Below are 20,525 nucleotides of genomic sequence, written 5' to 3' on the forward strand. Positions count from 1 at the left end.
GGCGTCTGGCCAGCGCTGGGGGGCGGGGGCGGGGGCGGGGAGAGGGGCTGCGCTCTGCTGGCTGGGGCGCGGCCCCCACTGTCTTCTGTGCCTTCCCCTTTGTGGAGCCTCGATTATGACTCTTTTACGCGTTGTTTGCTGGGAGAACACTGTTCTTCCCGTTCTACAAAGGGGCGGTGTATGCAGACATACCCGCGGAGGAGAGGCAGCGACGGGGATGAATGTCAGCGTCACCAGGCTGCTAGCGGGCTCCCCGGGTGGAGGGGGGAAGGCAGGGAGCCGTGATTTGCTGCTTCTGCGGCAAAATGCAGAAGGCTCCTCCAAGACGCCTATGCACCCTCCAGGGCAAGTGTCCAATTTCAACAGCATGCGGGGGAGTCTGTTCCCTGGGGTCTCGCGGGTTCCCGGGGCTGATCCACAAGCTCTTAGTAAGAGCCTTGGAAAATGTAATTCCCCATTTGACCCTGGACCACCAGCGTCCCCTGTCGGTCACCTGGAGAAGGGGCGAGCAGACAGCACTGAAAAGAGCCGCAAGGAGCAGGCAGAGAGTCACCGGGTCTCAGGGGCGAGCGCCCGGGACTTGCACCCTAGTGCAGGGTTTAGGTTGCACGGAATTGGAGAACCCGAAAGTCTCCCCTTCAGTGCACTGGGAGAACTCAGTGCAGAGATACCGGTGGCCACGGAAAATGAGAGTGAAAATCGCCACTTTAAGGACCATTTGCTATTAACCACATTGCACCAGAGCCGCGTTGCTTTTTTTATTCTTTTGTTGTGGACAGAAGCTCTGCCTGAAAACGTCAGGGAAAATACCTAAAACAGGTCAGATCTTTGACAAGCCCTGTCAGGACCCGTTCCACGCTGGCCGACTTTGCCCACTAGGGACTTGAGGGGAGAGAGAAGTGTGAGCCTTTGCCGCTTTGAAAAGTGATCCTGGAAAGGGCAAAGGCCACGTGCGCGCCTGCAGATGCACATTTGTGGGGCCAGATGTGGGGGGGGGGCGGTGCGAGTGGCCCAGTGGGTGCAAATAAAACCCCGACTTCGGCTCCCCGAGACCCGACGGGGATCGAGTATGCTCGTTCAGAAATGTCCCACGAATTCCCCCACCCCAGGACTTGAATTTTGGAAAGTTTTGCAAAGTACACAGGGTAAGGAGCGGCGCACGCCAGTTTCCCTCACTGGGAAGGGCTGCGTGCGGAGACTCCAGGTTGGCCGGGGATGGGCGGGGACGCTAGGGTGACCGGAGGCACCAGGGTTGGTGGGTGACGGGAGCGCTGGGTTTCTGGGGACCGCGTGGTGGCGGGGCGCCGGGCGTGCATGCGTGGAGCAGGTGCTCGGGCGGCCGTGCGCAGCGCACCCCGGGCGATATACAGGACCCCGGAGCCTCGTCTGCGCCTTCCCGCCCTCGACTCCCCCCACCCCCGGCGCGCGGTTCCGGGGCGTGTCCTCGGCCGCTCCGACTTCTATATAGCGGCTGGCGTGCCCGGGACGCCCAGATGCGAGCCTGGCGGTGCGACGTTGAGGTCTGACCGCCGCTTACTCCGCTCCCTGCTCCCCTCTCGCAGCTTCGCGCCGCGCTCTGCACGCCATCACCCCGTCCCCTCGCGCCCCGACCGGCTGAGTGGCGGACCCCCGCAGTGGGCACCATGCAGCGGACAAACCCGGTGCTCTTGGTCGCCACGCTGACCGCGCTGGCGCTGCTCGGAAAGCTGCCCGCAGCGCGGGCCAATGCGGGCGCGGCGGCCTTGGGCCCCGTGGTGCGCTGCGAACCTTGCGACGAGCTGGCGCTGGCCCAGTGCGCGCCCCCGCCCGCCACGTGCGCCGAGCTGGTGCGCGAGCCGGGCTGCGGCTGCTGCTTGACGTGCGCGCGGCGCGAGGGCCAGCGGTGCGGCATCTACACCGAGCGCTGCGGCGCCGGCCTCCGCTGCCACCCGCAGCCTGGCGAGTCGCGCCCGCTGCAGGCGCTGCTGGAGGGCCGCGGGCTCTGCGCCAACACCAGCGCCGAGGGCCACCAGCGCGCCCCCCCGCAGCCCGCGCCGTCCGCGCCAGGTGAGCCGCCCGCGCCGGGGGCGTCGCCGCAGCGCCCAGGGGCGGCACCCGCGGCCGGAGGTTGGGGATGGGCGTTGCGGCTGCGGAGACTTCGTTGCTCTCCCTGCTCCAAGGGTCGTACTTGGGGAGACCGGTCCCGTGGCGCGAGGGCGCTCGCGGGAGGGACCCTCCACAGCCGCTCGCTCGGTTCTCCGAGCGCCGAGTGTTTGTAAATTGCAAAGCGCTTTTGTCGAAAATGGGTCAAAGATTTTGTGAGGAGAGAGGGAGCGGTTACCGAAGTTGGCGGTCCGTGGGAAGATCCTGGACAAAGGGTCTCCGGGCCCGGTGAGCCCGTGGCTGCGCGGGACGTGGGCGTGGCTCCGGAACGCGGCTTCGGTTCCCGAGAACTAGGAGCGAGCGCGCAGGGGCGCAGGGAGGCGGCGGGGGCGGGTTTGGACTCAGAAGGTGGGCAAGCAGGTTGTCCTAAAAATAGCAGAATTTGCACAGACTTACAGTTTGCAAAGCAGGGTCACCTCCCAGTGTGTCCTAAAACCAGCCAGGTGGAATCGGGCATTAATGTCTTTTGCAGTTGGACAGCCTCACCTTCGGGAAAAAGCGACTCTCCAAGGCAGGGAGGAGGGTGAGGGCTGAACCCCGGCCGCCACCATCCGCATCCTTCCCCTGGTCCACCCCACCTCCCCCGCCTGTGTGACCCTCAGGCAAACGCCAGGAGCTGGGGCCGCGGCCAGTGTGGGCCCACGGATTTAGGTGACAGGAAGGGGGTTGGATTAAGCCCCGGTCTGTTTGCTGCCTTAATCTGAAGTGGAAGGAATGCGCCCAGTTAAGGGAGCCGGAGGAGGAATCCGCCCGCAGCTGGGCGCAGCACCTCGCATCGGGCCCTTAGGTTACATACACGTTAAATGGAGTTGGCATCTGACCCTCCACATTTCAAGCGGGCTTAGCCAGCCTCGCTTAGTGACGTGAGCGGAGTCCCCACGCCCCGAAGGCTGGGAGAACTCTGCCCCCACCCCCCGGCGGCCGGGCAGAGCGCCCGGGGCAGGCGCGGCTGGGGCGCGAGGAGGGGTGTCCCTTTATCTTTCCCGCGGCCACGATTCCCACAGGGGAGGGGCGTGTCCTGGCTGGGCGGCGCGGGCTGTTTCTCCCAGAGAAACCGCTGTTCCCGGACTGAGGGAAGATAAAGTCCCAGTTGCCTGAGACGTGACTGTTTCATAGCAGTAAGATTGTTGCAACCACGAGAAGCGCTTGTATCTCAGGGCCAAGTGGTGCCATTGGCTGTGTGCGCGCCTCTTGGCTCCCGTGCGGTTTTGGACACTTTCAAAAAGGAGCCCTTACAAACAGTCTTCTTTAGTTGCCTCGTTGGGCATATTAATTACCAGTGCGAGCGGGTGTGGTTTATCACAACAGTGTAAAGAGATATAAAGTGACTTCTAAAGTCCTTTGGGGGGGGTCACTATAAGTGGCAGTCAAAAGTTAAAATTATCGGTTGCTTCCCAGGGACGGTTTCCTCTTCACACCCAGGCCGTCAAGCATTAGAAAGCAACCGGGAAGTTTAAGAAATTACTCAGAGTTCTTGGAAAAGAAATGCAAATATGCTCGTTTACATAGTCTTGGCTCCTTCGCTCCAGAACTTCCCTGAAAAAGAAAAGGAATCGGAGATGAAAGGAAACTGAAACCAAATCCCACCCGTTTAGAGCCTACTCGGTGGGCGCCGGGCGGGGCCTCGGGGCCTCCCCCGCCCCGGGGCCCCCCGGGAACCGTGCAGCTCCTCCCCCTCGCGGGTGGAGACTTAGAGGCTCGGAGAGGAGGGGCTTCCCCAGGCCCGGGTGTCCCCCGTGAGCGCACCCCGCGCTCGGGGCTCCCAGGGCTCAGCGCAGCGTCTGCAGCTGGAGCGCGCGGCGCCCCCACCCCCGGTCGGCCCCGGGGAGCGCTCCCCGTGCGCGTGCGCCGTGCTGCCCCCGGGGCCCCCCTCCAGAGGCCGCGGGGCGCGTTCCCGAGAACAGTTCAGCGGGAGCCGGGCGCTGGGCACCCAGGTGGAGCAGATTCAGGACCAGAGGGCCTGGGAGGCATGGGGGACGCAGCTTGTCCGCATGAAGTGACCACATGGCCGCTACCTTGTTACGCGGACCAGGCGAGAAGGGACCCCACCCGCCAGCCCCTGTCCCACAGCTGCCCCCAGGTCATCCTGGGAAAGGAACAGCGAGGGTCCTGGCTCCACACCAGCCACGCACGTGCTCAGCGTAGTTAAAACCCTGCACCTGGGACACGCCAGCACGGCTGTCAGCTCAGGTTTTCTTCATTCGCCGCGTTGATTACAGAGGGGACCTGCGGGAGGTGGCGCTCGGGACTGTGAGCCGTGCCCGAGCCGTGTCCCGTTACTAACGCACCCACCCGGAGGAAGAACACGCCCAGGAAGGTGCCCCAGGGCGCAGGGCCTGAGAGCTCCGCTGGGTGTCGGGGCCCTGCTGGACCGAGAGCTAGAGACGTGCAGGGGGCCTTGGACACCAGCCAACACGCCCCGGAGTCCAGATTTGGAGCAAAGCGCCTCACCCAGCCCTTTGCCTGGGGCACCTTGGCCCCCCTGGGGTAGGATTCCTGCGGGGCTGCGCGCCCAGCACCTCTGACTCGGCGCGGGGAAGGGCGGGGAGCGCCCGTCGGGGCTCAGCTCTGCCCCCTGCTGGTGGAGGAGACGCTGCCTCCTCAGTTCTCACCTGAGATTTCATTTTAAAAGATGCTTCTCGGGGCCAGGCTACTAGTATGAGCGCGACAACTTGTCAAGGTGTTTTCTTGCATGTACCTGGGATTGTTGAATGACATTTCCACTGAGATGTGACTTGGCTTCATCGTTAGGTTTTGTCCCCGTGTCTTTCCAGGAAACGGCAGTGAACCTGAGGAAGAGCCCAGCACAGTGACTGCGAGGAGCCCGGCGATCTCCGGCACACACCGGGCCCCCGACTCCAAGTTCCACCCCGGGCACACCAAGATCGACGTAATCAGGAAGGGGCAGGCCAAGGACAGCCAGCGCTACAAGGTCGACTACGAGGCCCAGAGCACCGTCACCCAGAACTTCTCCTCCGAGTCCAAGCAGGACACAGAATATGTGAGAGCCGGCCTCTGCCCTCCCGGTGCTGGCGGGAGGGCCTGGCACCCCTGGGTACACCCCGTCCTGGTGCAGGGGCGGCTGTAGCCCCACCTAACACCCAGGACAGTGACCAGACAGTGACCCTGCCCTAAGGGAGGTCTCGGGGGCCCCGGGTAAATGCCATTGGTAAAGTGCATACTGGGCCCACAGGCCTCTGTGCTAAAGAGAAGTGTCCCCATAACCCTGCTTGGTTCCGTTCCCCTGGCCTCCGAGTGTCCTGGCCTAAGTGACCATCCCCGGCTCCAAGCCTTGTCTAGGGACACTCGAGAGATGGGGCCACGATTGGTGACTCCACGGGAGCCGTCACCACTGAGTCAGGCTGCAGACACTTGCGGGTCCCCCAGAGAGGCTCGGGGCGGAGGGGACTTGATAAGGCAGCAGAGCTCCCGAGTGACCACGGTCCCCACCCCACTAGGGGCCCTGCCGCCGGGAGATGGAAGATACGATGAACCAGCTCAAGTTCCTGAACACGCTGAGCCCCAAGGGCATCCACATCCCCAACTGCGACAGGAAGGGCTTCTACAAGAAGAAGCAGGTGCGTGTCCTGGGGTCCCGTCCCTCCCACAGAGGGGAAGGGAAGCCACCTGAGTCCTGGCCGCAGCCCCCCCCCAGCAGTGCCACGTTCCCCTTTATAACCATGAAGGGACACAGACACCCTAGCACCTTCCTGAGCACATGAGTCATGGAGGGACGTTAACTGTTGCAGAGAAATTTCACGAGGTGACATGCGGGCATGTGACAGAGCTGCCTGGAGACATCTCCCCCAGGCCCTCCCACTGCTGACTGACCAGCTGTCAGGGTCATACATGGTGGAGGTGGAGGTGTGTGTGTTTTTAATTGATTTTTTTTTTTTAAGAGAGAGAAGGGAGAGGGAGGGAGAGAAACATTGATGTGAGAGCAAAACATCAATCGGGTGCCTCCCGCACACCCCCTACTGGGGATCGAGCCAAAACCTGCAACCTGGGCATGTGCCCTGATTGGGAATCGAACCAGCAACCTCCTGGTGCACCAGATGACACCCAACCGAGCCACACCAGCCAGGGCAAGGTGGAGGTATTTTAAGCCACAGTCAGTGGCCTCCACAGACCACAATGACAACTGTCCAGCTTTCTGATTGGACAAGTCCATCCAGGCATCTGCAGAATGAGCCACAGAACAGCCTGTCACCACAGTGGCCCATCAGAGGCCCCTCTTCTCCAGTGGCCACCACTCCCTTGACCTCCTGCCACACCTGTTTCCTCTCCTTCACTATTCAGCAAAGTCGCTGGGAGCCCTGAGTGTCTGAGGCGTGGGCTGTGCTCTGAAAGCCAGGCATGGCGGACACAGGGCACACGGGATGCCGTCCCATCCTTCACACAAGCCTGCAGGCCGAGGGGTCATGTCTACCCACGACCGCGAGGGACACCGAACCGCCCACCTGTCCCCGCACACCCGCAGGCAGACCCTCGCTGCGCACACACGGGCTTGGCCGCCTCTTGGGGCGCTTTCCCTGGGCAGGGCAGGCCTTGCTGGGAAACCTCTGACCCCCCCCCAACCAGGACCCCACTGTGGGCCTCCCGGGGCTCACACCACATTCTCTGCTCCGTCCACAGTGCCGCCCATCCAAAGGCAGGAGGCGCGGCTTCTGCTGGTGTGTGGACAAGTATGGACAGCCCCTCCCGGGCTACGACCCGAAGGGCAGAGGGGACGTCCACTGTGACAGCGTGGAGAGCAAGTGACGTGGCCAGGTGAGCCTGGGGCCGGGCGGCTCCCCCTCAGCCCTGGGGGGGGGGGGCTGAGGACCCAAAGGACACACCCCTGGGGAAGGTGAGGGGCCCGGACCCAACGAGCAGGAGCAGGTAGGGGGCCTGTGCCCACGTGTCTGGGAGACCGGGCTCTTCATTACGAAGAACGGGACGCGGGCGTTCCCACACGCTCCGCTAAGACTCTGAGTGAAGACTTCCCTGCAAGCCCATGGTCCCTATATTACATAATATACATTATGGATGTTCTGATCATCTGTGGCTAATAGAATTTTAATAACATTTTTTAAATCTAATACAAACGAAACATTATAGCATCGTTTGAAGAATGCTCTCATAGTCAGTGTTCTCTTTGAATAACTGAGAGTAATTGGTGGGGGGAAAATAGATAAATATGTTTCCTTTCATCTCCCCAAGACAAATTTAAGTCAACAGAAGGAAATTTCATTTTTAGTTATGTTTTCTTTCCTTGCAAGTTGGAAAAAGTAATTCTAAATTTAGGGCAACTATGGCAAGCATCTTGCAGGCTCTTTGCTTTGTGAAAAGTGTGGGCCTGGATGTCCTGTCTGATGCCCCTGGGCCGGAGTGGATCCCTTCCGATGTCAGGGGGAGTTACTTCAACATATTCCTTTATCTGTTTGTTTCAGCACACGTGGAGCTCAAATACGCCTATTTTGCACAAAAGACTGCCAAGGACACTATCAGCAGCTGGCTCAGCCTCGATTTTCTATTTCTTTTTGTGGTGAATCGGTTTCTTTTTTAAATCAGAGTTTAGGAAAAGATAGGTGTTTGAAAGGCCTGAGGTTCTAGACGGTGAACCTGAGCGGCTTTCTGCTTTCAAGTAGCCAGTGAAACAGTGTGATTTTTCTCGTTGCTTCTTTCGAACCCGCTTATAAACTCAAGCGCACACTGCCCTGGACCCCGCGTCGGCTGACGTGGCCAACCCGCAACTTCCCACCTTAGCACCCCCAAGACTGCGGCAGACACTCGCCGTGTCCCCCCTGTGCCGGGAGCGCAGGCCTCCCAACGGCAGCACCCCCTGCCCCCGGGCGTCCGCACATCTGGCGCACCTGCCGGGAGCCAAGGCCGGACCCCTCCACCCAGAAGAGAGCTCCTGTTTTCCGGTGACCTGTCCTGCTTGGGGACACGTGGAGACAATGAGGTGGGGTCTTTTTTTTTTTAATGACCAAGAGCGTGCTCAGAAACCTGTGCACCTGGAGAGGTGGTTACGTTGAGCAGATTCCTGAGGACGCGCCCTTTGCTGGGCGGGGGACGGGGAACGGGGGACGGGGGACCAGCCCCATACCTCCCTTCTCAGAGGTGTCCCAAACAGCAGCACGGTGATGCTTCGGATGACGGCAGAAAAGGGTGTTTTTCCCACTCCAAAATTTAAGACCAAGGTTGTTTTTGAGGATAAGCTCCTTAAAGGCAAAGGAGGTTTACGTTCATCCCTCACCTTCCGTCCTCTTTGACACAATGTAACAAATACTAGTAGTAATTGTATCTAATCAGGAGACAGCGGAGGCCTTGGGAGCGCAGAATCGCCCCACGCTCCCTTCTGGTTCACACATAGTCAGAAATGCCTTCGTGAACGGTCACCATTGTATGCTTCATAGTCCAAATATAATAGGACTTGCACTAGGTAGTCTTAGATGAGACGTCAGCCACGTTAGAGACCAGGCCACAGCCACGCCAAGGAAGCGCTGGTGCCCCCAGAGGAGGCCCTGTGGCCACCCACACAGGGGACTCCAGGCATCCTGCCTATTAGCTTTTCTTTATTTTTTTAATCAAGTTTTCAAAAACAAAAAAAAAGTATTTTTGAGAAATTTGTCTCACCATGTATTTATATTGGTTAATAAAGTTTTTACCGTGAAGAAACCCTCTCCCTGTGTCAGTGACTGGCTCGGGTTTGGAGGGCCTGATGTCCTTCTAGTTGGAGGTTTACAGTGAACTCAGGTGGCCCGAGCCTCCGCCGGTCACGTTCGGGTCGGGGCACATCAGCAGGTGCATCTCTGAGGCCCTTGCTGCAGTTAGGTTGTGACCCCAATGTCCTGCCTGTCACCACTTGGACAGGCACAAGGGGACATGTGCGGCCTGGCGGCCTTTCCCCATGGTCTCTGCTTGGAAAGGAGGGAGGCAGGGGCTGGGGCTCTGATCCTGTGACTGGGGCATTGAAGGGCACACTCCATTTCGAGGAATCACACGTGGTCATTCCTGAACCCTTAATAACTCTCCAGAGACCTGGGGTGGGGGCTCCTGGGGAGGTGACATGGGAACCAGGAAGGAGGGGGGGTCCAGGGCTGGGGTGCCTGCCAAGTCCTGAGGCCAGAGGGAGGGGCATGGCCAGCAGGGGGAGCAGGAGCCAGTGGGCCACGGGGTGCTCGGATGGGGCCTGGGCGCCCGCCAGTGTGGGAACCCCGGGCAGGAGCTGTGAGCCCCCCAGGCTAGACTTTCTGGGCACCCATCACATGCCTCCTTCACCCCAACCTCACCACATTCACACCTTGGTCACTCGTCTCCTGAGTGTCCTCCTGTCACATCTGGTGAACACGTGACCTTTGCACCTGGCTCTCCTCTCCTGATCTGCCCTCCCAGGATCCAGCTCTCACCCACCCCACGCTGTGTCCCCAGGCACTGTCCCCAGACACGCACCGTGGAGAGTATGCGGCGGCTCCACCCACGGGGTCGAGGCCACGCAGGTGCCACGGCACAGCCTTCCAGGGTTCCACTAGCAAATGGACACCCATGAAAAATAACCATCATGGCCCCAGCAAGGGTGTCCTGACACGGGCTTCCCTGGTGACAACGTGTCCAGAGAGATGCTCTCTCCTTCTGTCGGATCCCTGGCATCTGGGAGGCAGTCCAGGTGCGCAGAGCACAGGACATTCGGACTGAACGTAACGCCAGGCCACCGCTCAATATCACTGATGTTAATAATATGGGGAAATTCTCGGGGGGGGGCAAAAATGAGCAGGATGCAATTGTCCTGTGTCCACGACACACACACACACACACACACACACGCTTGGAAGGAAGCAGCCTGCAGTGTTGCCCCGGTTATGTGAATGCAGAGAATGTCCTATTTTATTTCTATTTCTTTACAATTTTTTTATAATTATAATGAATATATATATTTTTTAGAGAGAGAGGCAGGGAGAAGAAGACAGAAGTAGAAACATTGATGAGAGAGAAGCATCAACATCGATCGGCTGCCTCCTGCAGGCCCTCTGCCGGGGGTTAAGCCCAAAACCCACGCATGTGCCCTGAACGAAAATCGAACCGGCAACCTCCTGGTGCCAATGGGCGGACACCCAACCACGGAGTCACCGGCCCAGCTACTTCTGTACAACTTCAGCCGTTCCTGTGGGGAACCTGGACTCCACCTTCAAGTTCAGGAAGGTGAACTGTTATTTTCATGTGTGGCTGGAGCCCGTCTGCTACCATTTTTGTCAAGATTTTGTGTCTATGCTCCTCAGATATTATGACGTTGGACACTGAGTTCACAGATCAGTCCTGGGGATTGGGCTGAGGGCAGCTGGCACCATGGAGTCGGAGGGGCCGGGGGCTGTGACAGCAGAGAGGGGACCTGGGTGACGAAAGTCTTCGGCTCCCCCCTACACACACAGCCAAGGGTGGGGGGCAGAGTCAGGAAAAAGAAGTGGGTGACCACTTAAGGAAGAAAGGATCCAAGGAGCAGAGAGGACCCTGCACTCAGGGCTCACCTGGAGGAGGCCACTGGAGCCTGCAGGGGACAGAGGCTGAGGGGGGCCGAGAGGAGAGGGTGAGGGGGGCCGAGAGGAGAGGCTGAGGGGGCCGAGAGGAGAGGCTGAGGGGGCCGAGAGGAGAGGGTGGGGGGCCGAGAGGAGAGGGTGAGGGGCCGAGAGGAGAGGGTGAGGGGGGCCGAGAGGAGAGGCTAACTGAGAAGTGCCTCTGCCTTGTGTGCCAGATGGGAGAAACCTCAGCCTATTTACAAGTGGAAGGGATTGGGGTGAACGGAGAAGTTAGGGCAGCAGGAGGTGGGAGGGGGACCCAGCCTGGGGGCCTTGGGGACCTCAGTGGCGCAGTCCCCCTGGCAGCTGGGACGGGAGCTGCGGGGGAGGGGGGGACAAATGTCCACAGCAGTAACAGGTTCTGAGCAGGATGTTTATTTGTTGACATCGTGCGAGTGTGTTTAACAATGTATCCAATGCGTTCCTTCACATGTAACAATGTAACAACGTCGCCAAGGCCTCCCGGGATCACAGAATCAACCTTTAACTTTCCCCGCAAACTGACACCAAACCCTTGGAACATACAAAGTTAGTCACTGCGTCACCCGGAAAAAATCACAGCCACACCCTTGATTTTGCATTGCTAGGCAGGATCACCCCGTGTTCTTCACCAACAGCTAAAACACGGGATCTACATACAACATGGTGAGAAGTGTTTCATCATATATAAGTTAATGTAGCACAAGTTACTATGTAGAAAAAAATAAACTTACGGTGAATAAATAAACTACAGCTTCACACAGCAAGTAGTATGTGGAGTATGCACGTGGCTCCTATAGATACACACACGTATCCTGATAGGTGCGTGTCCTGGAGCACGAATACACTAGGTACTTAAATATTTCATTGCGGGAAGAGGTCATGCTGCTCACGTTCTCTGAAAATACTGATGGCAGTTGGGGTCCCCTTGGACCTTCACAGACCCTGGGATCCTCTGCCCGTTCCAGGGGTACACACACCAGCAGAACCCGATCTCTCCCGTCAGGGACGTCTCACACTGCAGAGAAGAGATTCGAGGTCAGAGCGGCTGGCAGAAGCCGGGGGAGCCGGCGTTCCCTGCTGCCCGGCACCACCCCGGGGGCACGAGGCTGGGAGCTCGGGTCACGGGCACCACCCGCCAGCCGTGACCACGGCCAAAGGCAACCCAATGCCCTCCTGGTTCCCCTCGTAAAATGGGGACTAAGGTCAAGTGTCCGGTGAGTTAAGGATTCCACACGTGTGCAGAACGGAGCGGTGTGTGCACAGCTGTCTGCCCCGGGGGTCCTGGCGTCGGCAGGGCCACACGGCCTCTCCAATCCCCCCACAAAGTCTGGGTCTGCTCTGAAGCTCGGCCTAGTCTTCAGGTTCCCCAGGAACACCCCAGACCCTGCGCTTCACTGAGTCCCGAAGGGCTCCTCGGGTGGAGTCTGGGTTTGTTTGATCTCGTTTAAAATGCTATTGTGTTTCATCATAGAGTCCCTTCCCCTTCATGACGGGAAAAGTAAGAGACGCTCAAATAGATGCTAAACAGAGCTGTTTCCTCCCCTCCCGAGGCAAGTGAGACACTCAAGTCTAGGAAGGGAGGGGCCTGTGAAGCCCCACCTGCGGGGGCAGTTAAATGACAAGCCCAGCCCAGGGCCCCGTGGGCGAGGGTGGTGTCCCCGAGGGGCTGCGGGCTCCTAGAGCCTGAGGGCCGGACCTCGCTTCCTAGAACCCGTCTCGGGGCATCTCTGGAACTGGAGCACGTTGGAGGAAGGCAGGGCTTTGCAGGGCTGGGGGGCCGCCCCAGGGACACGCACCTGTTTGCTGTGGTACATCCCATTCTTGTGGCAGTTGGGCAGGTAGAACTTGTGGAGTCTGTCTCCCGCTGCCGCCTGCTGCTCCTGCGCCAGTTTGTTCAGCACGTCGTAGAGTTCTCGCTGGCAGGGGTCCTGGAAGAGGCGTCGGACGCGGGAGTCAGTGAGGAGAGAACATGAACCCCCAACGGATGACTGAAAAGGTGTCGTGCGGCCTGGGGGAGGCCGGACCCGCCTTCTCCGAGCCTCCAGCTCTCACCCGTCGCAGGAGGGGGGCTCGGCTCTGCCTTGGGTTGTTAAGATGAAGGTTGGGGCCCTGGGCCCCCCACACCCATCACCCCTAAACACTCATGGGAGCTGAGAGGCTCTCCCGCTCTCTCCCCCTCCTGCTGCCCCCATGGGCAAGTCTGGCCCCAGCCTCCGCCGTGAGGACAGCCACGGAGATTCCCAGCCGTTAACAACCCAGCTGTCACCTTTGGTCCTTTGTCGCCCTCAAGCGGTAGAATTAAAAACCGACAGCACTGGAGATGCCCAGGGGGTGGCTCCAGGGGCAGTTCTTTGGGAAGGTCAAGTTCTGAGAGGGACGGTGGTGGTCGCAGAGTATTGTGAGTGCACCTAACGCTGCGGCACGTTACGCTTTAACATGGTGAAAGTGCTCAGCGTTGCGCTATGTGTGTTTCACTACGATTTTTAAAGGGGTGCGAGGACGTGATGGGGAGAGGGTGAGTCCCGAGCTAAGCTTCAGAATGGCAAACCCAGGGCTCTTAGTGTCCCACCGGCTGCCCTTCTTTAGAGATGAGCTCGGGGGGTGAAGTGTGGCATCTAAGCCGCACAGCGGGAGTTGCCTTTTCTTTCCATCCGTGGGACCTTTGCTGAAAGTCCTGTCTGAAGAGACTTCAGACTTGGCAAAGCTCAGCTGAGAAGTGTCTGCTGGGCTTTGGGAACAGGGTGTTTGTGTCCAGGGCTTGGCGCCTGGAGAGGCCGACAGGCCTGCGCGGCCCAGCAGGTCCCAGCCAGTGGCACTGCCCCTCCCGGCCTCACCTTCCAGTTCTTGATGTTGCTGATGCCCAGCGCGGCGATGCTCTCGTAGTTACTGAGGGCGCTCCACAGCGGGGGTAGCTGCTCCGTGCTCTCCTCCTCGGCATCTAAAAGGGGCAGCCGGGACCGGTGAGCCCTCCAGGCGGGTCCGCACCTGCCCTCCTAAGTCGCTTCCCTTCCCCTGACCGAAGGCTTCTGGGAAGATGCTGTGCCCCCCACCCCCTGGCAGGGGTGCCTGTGTCCCTGCCTCAGTAGTGGGAGAGGGGGACACGTGCCTCTCCCTTAGGCTGGGAAGAGCCCTGAAGAAGTCACAGGTGACAGTTGAACCCTGACCCCACCCTCGGCTCCCCCATCCATACGTAGGAATCCCACGGGAGCCGGTGCTGTGCCCTTCCACCCGGGGGGCACGGCCTCCCCACCGACTTCTCCAAAAGCCCCAGGCAAGCAGGAGGGTCAGCAGATATCTCGAAGATCGTCTGAGGGTTTGGAATGGGTGCCCAACAGAATCTCCCAGAACTGGCCCTCCTTAGGGGAGCCCCAGGGAGCCCTCGCCTTTAAGGACCATGGCGACTACCCCATGACCCTGTCTTGTTGCCTGGGGGGCACAGAATCAGCAGGAGAGCCCTGGACCCTCCATGGAGAGCCAGGTGTTCCCGCAGTTCCCCGTGGAGCCAGGGAGTCAGGTCAGGAATGGGGGGGGTTCCTCTCTTTCCTCCTAAAGATAAATCACCACTAAGTTCAGGAAAGAGCCCGAAGGTCAGGTCCTGAGGGGGCAGCAGGCAAGTGAAACACCCAAGTGGAGTTTTTAGCCTAAACGCTCACATTAGGTTGTCAGCGTCTGGGAGGCACATACCGTCTCCACAGGACGATATTCCGGACCCTGGGGGCCGGGGTCCCCATCCCAGGCCTCGGGGGCTCCAGGCACCTGGCTGCCAACCCGCTGCGAGGAGGGCCAGGGGCTGGGGTGGCGGCGGGACAGCCTCAGCCCCCACCACTGGGGCCTGCAGGTCCTGGGCTCCCTCCATCGCTCCTCCCTGCCCACGGGCACCGCCCTGGGGGCCCTGCAAGGACGGGGCTCCTTACTGCCTTCCGCCCCAAACCCTGGTCTTGGGCGGGTTTGCACCCCACTAGCTATAGGCCTTAGCGAGCCCCGGCCCTGCCCGCCGCGGGGGCCCGGGGGTGGGGGGGCTGTACCTACGGCCTCGGCGCTGGGCTCGGCGCGGGCGACCTCGGGCAGGCAGGCGCCCTTGCCGCGGGACAGGGCCTGCAGCGGCCGCGCCTCCCCGGGCAGCGCCTGGCACTTGAGCCCCTGGGCGCAGCGCGCAGAGGTCAGCCCGCAGTTGGCGCCCTCGGGCAGGGTGCACACGGAGCAGCAGCCGCAGCCGTAGGGCCGCGCCTGCTCCTGGCACGAGGCGGGCACCGGCGGGCACCGCGCAAGCTTCTCGGGGGAGCAGGGCGCGCACTGCCACAGCTGGGGGCCCGCGGCGGCGCGGCCGAGCTGGGCGGCCAGCAGCAGGAGCAGCGGCCAGGCGGCGGGCACCGCGGGCATCCTCGGGCGGGGGCCGGGGGACCGGGCGGCGGGGACCGCGGGCATCCTCGGGCGGTGACCGGGGGACCGGGCGGAGGGTGCCCGCTGGGCGCCGCGCGGCCCTTTTGAAGGGCGCGGGGGCCGGGCCACGCGCCCTCCGAGGCCAGCGATTGGCGAGCTGCGCGCCCGCCGCCCGCGTTCAAAGTTTGTTTTTCTCCTGCGCTCGGCCCCGCGCCAAGTGAGGGCGGAGGGAGAGTGGCCGGAGAGTGACCGCCCGGCTCGGCCGCCGCCCCCCCCCCCCGGGGGCAGGTCTCACCTGGGCGCGCGGCTGGTTTGGTCCAAGCGCAGCCCCGGCCGAGCCAAGGAGGCCCCGAGAGGTCGGCGGGCACGGCCAGCCCCCCGCGTTTCCAAGGGGGAGCCGAGACTCGGGGGAGGAGGGGGCGCCGCTCAGGACCCAGGCGTCCGGGGCCTGGCTGCTTCACAGCGGCCAAGCCCAGAAGCGCAGGATGGGCCCCCCCCCCCCGAGGGACTGAGGGAGGGACTGACGGACGGGGGTCTGTCCCAGGGGAGGCCTCCCAGTCTCACCACAAGCCAGAGACCCGCCTTGTTAATGCGCCTCCAAAGAGGAGAGGGCTGGGGGCGCAGGGCTGCAGGGCGGCCCCCAGACCCCAGGCCGCCTCTGACCTTCTGGCTCAGACCGAATGTTTATCAAGAATCATATACCAAGGCCACCTCTTTATTAAAATTCCTACTTCGTGCATATTCTCCTGGGTTGCAAGAAAAATGTGACCGTGCCTTCAGCGACCGTGAGAAAGGGCCCCTCGGTCCTGCAGGAGCCGCAGGTGTTCCCCCCGGAGCCTGGTCCCCGGCACCCGGCAGCTCGTGTTCACTGATGGAGAAAAGCCTCCAAGACAAGACAAGGATGCAGGTTAAGTAAAATTTCCGAGTGAAGCCAGAATGAGAAGGAATCAGATGTGCCCTTGGCCCAGCCCGTGTGGCTCGGCGGTTGAGGGTCGGCCCATGAACCAGGCGGTCAGGGCTCGATTCCCGGTCAGGGCGCAGGCCCGGGTTGTGGGCTGGATCCCCATCGGGGGGTGTGCAGGAGGCAGCCGACCTGTGACTCTCGTCAGTGACGTTTCTCTCTCTCCCTTCCTCCCTCTGAAGTCAGAGGCCCATTTAAAATATAGAAACATGTGCCCTTGCGTGTGTGCAGTGAGCCGTGTGAGTAGCCGGGTCCCTCTCGCTCTGATGGATTAAACTCTTAAGAAGAACTTGTAGGAAGCTGATACCAGGGCCTGCGGGGGGGGGGTCAGGAGACTGGGGGAGCCCCCGGCGTCCCCTGCGCAGGCCTCTCCTGGTTCACGGCGCCCGGTCCCTCCTCCGTCCCTACACTCAGGGACCCACACGACCCGTCGCAAGAACAGCACGATTAAAGCTGACGGACGTGCTGACCCCCCTTCTGGCCCTTGCCTTCGGGGCCTCGGGCACGTCCACTGTGGGCCACGGTCTCGCCCCAGCAACCATCAAAATAAGGTCATGAAAAGGAAGTTCAGGGTCACGTTTGTCATTATTTTTCCAGGACAAAGTTCAGTGTCGGTTTAGGAGCAAACGGATGCGTCCCCCCCGGTCAACACGAGTTTGATGTTGTTTTGATGAAATCCTTCATGATTTCATGCCCAGAAGCATGTGTGCTCTGAGGCCCCCCCCCGTTAATTCCTCAGTGCATCCCCAGGAATGTTTTCTTAACGACAAGGAAAGATCATCATCAGGAAGAACCTGGGCCCGCCCACCGCGTGCCCACAGTCTGTGTCCTTGCCCGGGACGTTGCCCCCTCCCTGAGGTCTCGCCTGTCCCCTCACGTAGTGGACGTTCTTGTCCAGGGGTCGATGTCCCAACGTCTCCACCACTTGCCTCAAACAGCAGCAAAGCAAAAGGCCCCCAAACCCGACCCTGCTGTCCTCTCCTCTCACCCCAGAGGCTGCGGGCCACCTGTCCACCTGTCCTGGGGAGCAAGTGGCCACAGGCCAAGTCACAGGGAGATGGCTGTGCTTGTGGTCATTTCTGGGAGCATCCCGAACCCGGACCCCTTGGCCCCTGGGGGTCTGACTCCCAGCCGCCCGATAGGGGGAGGGGCGCTCCCTGGGGTCACCCTCCTCCCCTCATCCCAGCCCTTCTGACTCTGCTCAACGTCCGGCCTTAGGGTCCCCTCTCCATCCCAGAAAAAAGTTGTCACTTCTCCATGACTTTCTCCTCACTGTCCCCCATGTTCCGATTCTCATCACCCCACTACGTACATCAGCCTGTCACCTACACCTGTCACCCACGTCTCCCTGTCACCCACATCTCTCCATCACCTCTGTTCTCATTCTTATAAGGCTCCATCCCGGTCCCCTTCCCATGTCCCCCCTCGGAGCCAAGGGCCCCAGCCCCAGCACCGTGCAGGGCCGGGCTCTGTCTGCACCGTCCTCCCCCCATCAGAGGACAGGCAGAGGGACCAAGCGGGCCCCTCAGGTTGGTGCAGGTGCAGAGCTAGGTGTGGGGGGTATGGGGGGTCCGGCGATGCCCAAACTGGTCACAGCGCCGTGTCGGGGAACACGCTCCATCCGGGGCTCGTTATAAGCTGGTCCTTATGGGAAGCGCTTCAGGAGAGGGTTTAGGGTGCGGCCGGGACCAGCAGGAACCAGGCACCAGCCCTGCCTGGCGCTTCCCAGGGAATTTGCAACCAAGGAAGCCGCAGACGGGGCCCAGTGTGCGGGGCAGACGGCAGGGGACGGGGCCCCGTGTGCGGGGCAGACGGCCGCGGGAAGGCAGGGGCTGGGAAGAGGGTGGTGTGTTCGGGGAATGACCAGGAGTTCCTGCCGGGAAGCTGGAGGAAAGGGCCCAGGTGTAGGCGGAGGGGTTTGGGCTCATCACGTAGGCAGCCAGTCGCCACTGGAGGGGTGCAGGCTGGGCTGAGAGTCAGCAGCCAGGAGGGAGCCCCAAAAAGATTCCTGGGCAACCTTGGAGGCCGGAGACCAGTTAGAAGACCCTGCACTCCGATGACCCTCAGGCCAGGCACTGACCTTGTCCAGACATCAGACACGGCCCAGAGCAGAGTCACCTGCCCGCAAAGATCCAGGACAAGAAAAACTAGGAGCAAGTGCTTTAGGGAGGGAAGGCGACTTGTGATACCTGCGGAGGAAGGGGGGGCAGGGACAGGGGCAGGGGCAGGGCCAGCAGAGGTTGGTGGAGGTCCAGGCACAGCTGGAGTGGAGAGAGGGGCCGCAGAGCATCTCAGAGGTGGCCTGGGACCCACAGAGAACCCAGGACCAGGGGCCTCCTGCAGGGCCCTGTCCCTACAGGCTCCTTCCTGAGGCTCCGCCACATCCTCACGCCTTCGGGATACTCAGGGCTCTCTTCTGCCCCTCTGACCCCTCAGGACCCATCCTCTCCTCTGAGAAGCCTTCCCGCTGGCTCCCAGGTAGACTGAGTCCCTCCGTGTCCCCGAAGCCTGTGATAGCCTGGGTTAGAGCCGCACTGAAGAGCCGCATAAGCCTGTGTTGTCCTGTGTCTCTTGCCAGGCTGGGTGGACTCGCAGTTTCCCCTGCCCAGCACCGTGCCCAGGACACTGGTGAGCACCCTGCCCATGTGACCGGCCACTGGAATCCAAGAGCCGGGTGCCCTGGACCCAGGGGTGGAGAGCAGGGGTGGCGGGGGCAGGGGACCCAGGGGATCCCAGGCTCCCTCTCTGGAGGCAGGCGAGCACACCAGCCCTTTCCAAATCCAAGCCCACGTGCATCTGAGGTGGGGTCAGGGTGCCCTGGGGGCAGGGTTGAGAGGTATTTGGGGCCCCACTTAGTGTCAGCCAGTCCTTTCAGGACACTTCCCAGCATGCCTGCCCTGGGTGGTGGCACCTGTGGGGTACAGGGTCTCCCCCTGAGCGAGGAGCTGGCTCCAGAATGCGAGTCCCAGGGGTGGGTCCCCGGAAACAGTGGACCGTGACCCCCACCCAGCAACACCACCTGGGCTGTCACCTGGGTTTCCACACCCTGGCCCATTATTAAACCTCCCCGGCCTCAGTTTCCTCGCCTGCGGCGTGGGGGTGGGGCGGTCCTGGCACAGTCAGCCCTGAGCGCGTGTGAGCTCCCGCGGCTCTCAGCAGAGGTGGGGGGCTCGCTGGGTGATGAAACCGAGCAGGGGCCTTTCATCAGTCACCCAGTTTCCAGCTCTGCCTCCGCACAGCCCGCTGCTTACTCACCGGCAGCAGAAAATTGAGCAATCGGTGTCCCTGCTCTGAAAAACAATGCGGGGTCAAGGGCAAAGCCGAACTCTCAAAGGGAGGGGACGCCGCGACCCAGGGGACCCTCAAAGGGAAGTTGTTTTTAACCTGGGGAAAAACAAAAGTGTTTTGCTGTGCTCCCGGGCCGATGGATTGACGGGGGAATGATGTCAATTCCAGCCAAGGCCGGAAGGGCGCCGCTCCCCAAACTGACGGCCCGCCCACCTGCGCACCTCTCTCCTGTCCCGTCAGCACAGCCCAGACCCCTGACCTGTCCACCGGCCCAGCAGCCCCTCCAACATCAAGCCCCTCGCCACGAGCCCTGGCAGCGGGACCCCTCCCACCCACAGGCGGCAGGTGCTGACCTGGGCAAAGAGCAAGGTCCTGGCACAAAAAGGGAGGACAGCCTCCTACATTAAGGGGGGACAGCCTCCTACATTAAGGGGGGACTCTCTCCTACATTAAGGGGGGACAGCCTCTTACATTAAAGGAGGACTGTCTCCTACATTAAGGGGGGACTGTCTCCTACATTAAGGGGGGACAGCCTCCTACATTAAAGGGGGACAGCCTCCTACATTAAGGGGGGACTGTCTCCTACATTAAGGGGGGACAGCCTCCTACATTAAGGGGGGACAGCCTCCTACATTAAGGGGACAGCCTCCTGTGTTACAGTCTCTAGTCCTTGGTGGGGGGTCTTGCCCACATCAGTGTGCATTTGTGGGGTGCAGCCGCCACGAAGGCAGGAGAGTCCCTTGGCCCTGCCTGCAGGGTTTGAGTTGGAGGCTGCAGGTGGGCGGTTCCCAGCGTTACTCGCATCTCTGTTTTCACTCGCGCTTCCCCGACGGCACGCGATGCGAAGCTCTTCCCAAGCGCTGTTTGCCGTCTGTGCTTCTCTGGGGATGTGTCTGTTCAGGCCTTCGCTCGTGTATCAGTCAGGTTGTGGGATTCCTTGTTATATTTATACACAAGCATTTCATTTTGGGGAGTGCTGGTGTCAATGGTCTTCGGGCTTTTTTGTTTTTGTTTTTGTTTTTTTAATCCTTCCCTGAGGATATTTTTTCCATTGCTTTTCAGAGAGAATGGAAGTGTGTGGGGGGGAGAAGCGTCAGTGTGAGAGAGACACACTCATTGGTTGCCTCCCGCACGTGCCCCAACCAGGGCCCGGGATCGAGCCTGCAACTGAGGTCCATGCCCTTGGCCTGAATCCAACCCAGGACCCTTCAGTCTGC

At 60.9% G+C, this 20,525-nt stretch overlaps 2 protein-coding genes across 2 annotated transcripts; one reads left to right on the top strand and one right to left on the bottom strand.

Annotated features, from left to right (window-relative positions):
* Positions 1 to 1,492: 1,492 nt before the first annotated feature.
* IGFBP3 (insulin like growth factor binding protein 3) lies at positions 1,493 to 8,810 on the top strand. The gene is made up of 5 exons (XM_081146512.1): positions 1,493 to 2,046; positions 4,917 to 5,143; positions 5,601 to 5,720; positions 6,778 to 6,912; positions 7,575 to 8,810. Exons 1-4 carry the CDS (start codon positions 1,644 to 1,646, stop codon positions 6,901 to 6,903), a joined length of 876 nt encoding a protein of 291 aa, XP_081002638.1. The 5' UTR covers positions 1,493 to 1,643; the 3' UTR covers positions 6,904 to 6,912; positions 7,575 to 8,810.
* A 2,621-nt stretch (positions 8,811 to 11,431) lies between these two features.
* IGFBP1 (insulin like growth factor binding protein 1) lies at positions 11,432 to 15,073 on the bottom strand. The gene is made up of 4 exons (XM_081146513.1): positions 14,705 to 15,073; positions 13,514 to 13,617; positions 12,476 to 12,607; positions 11,432 to 11,694 (listed from the first exon to the last, which is right to left on the bottom strand). The coding sequence occupies exons 1-4, from the start codon at positions 15,057 to 15,059 to the stop codon at positions 11,566 to 11,568; spliced, it is 720 nt and encodes a 239-aa protein (XP_081002639.1). The 5' UTR covers positions 15,060 to 15,073; the 3' UTR covers positions 11,432 to 11,565.
* Positions 15,074 to 20,525: the final 5,452 nt, after the last annotated feature.

The sequence above is a fragment of the Miniopterus schreibersii genome (genome assembly GCF_964146895.1).
Source record: "Miniopterus schreibersii genome assembly, chromosome: 9".
NCBI classification, from domain to species: Eukaryota; Metazoa; Chordata; class Mammalia; order Chiroptera; family Miniopteridae; genus Miniopterus; species Miniopterus schreibersii.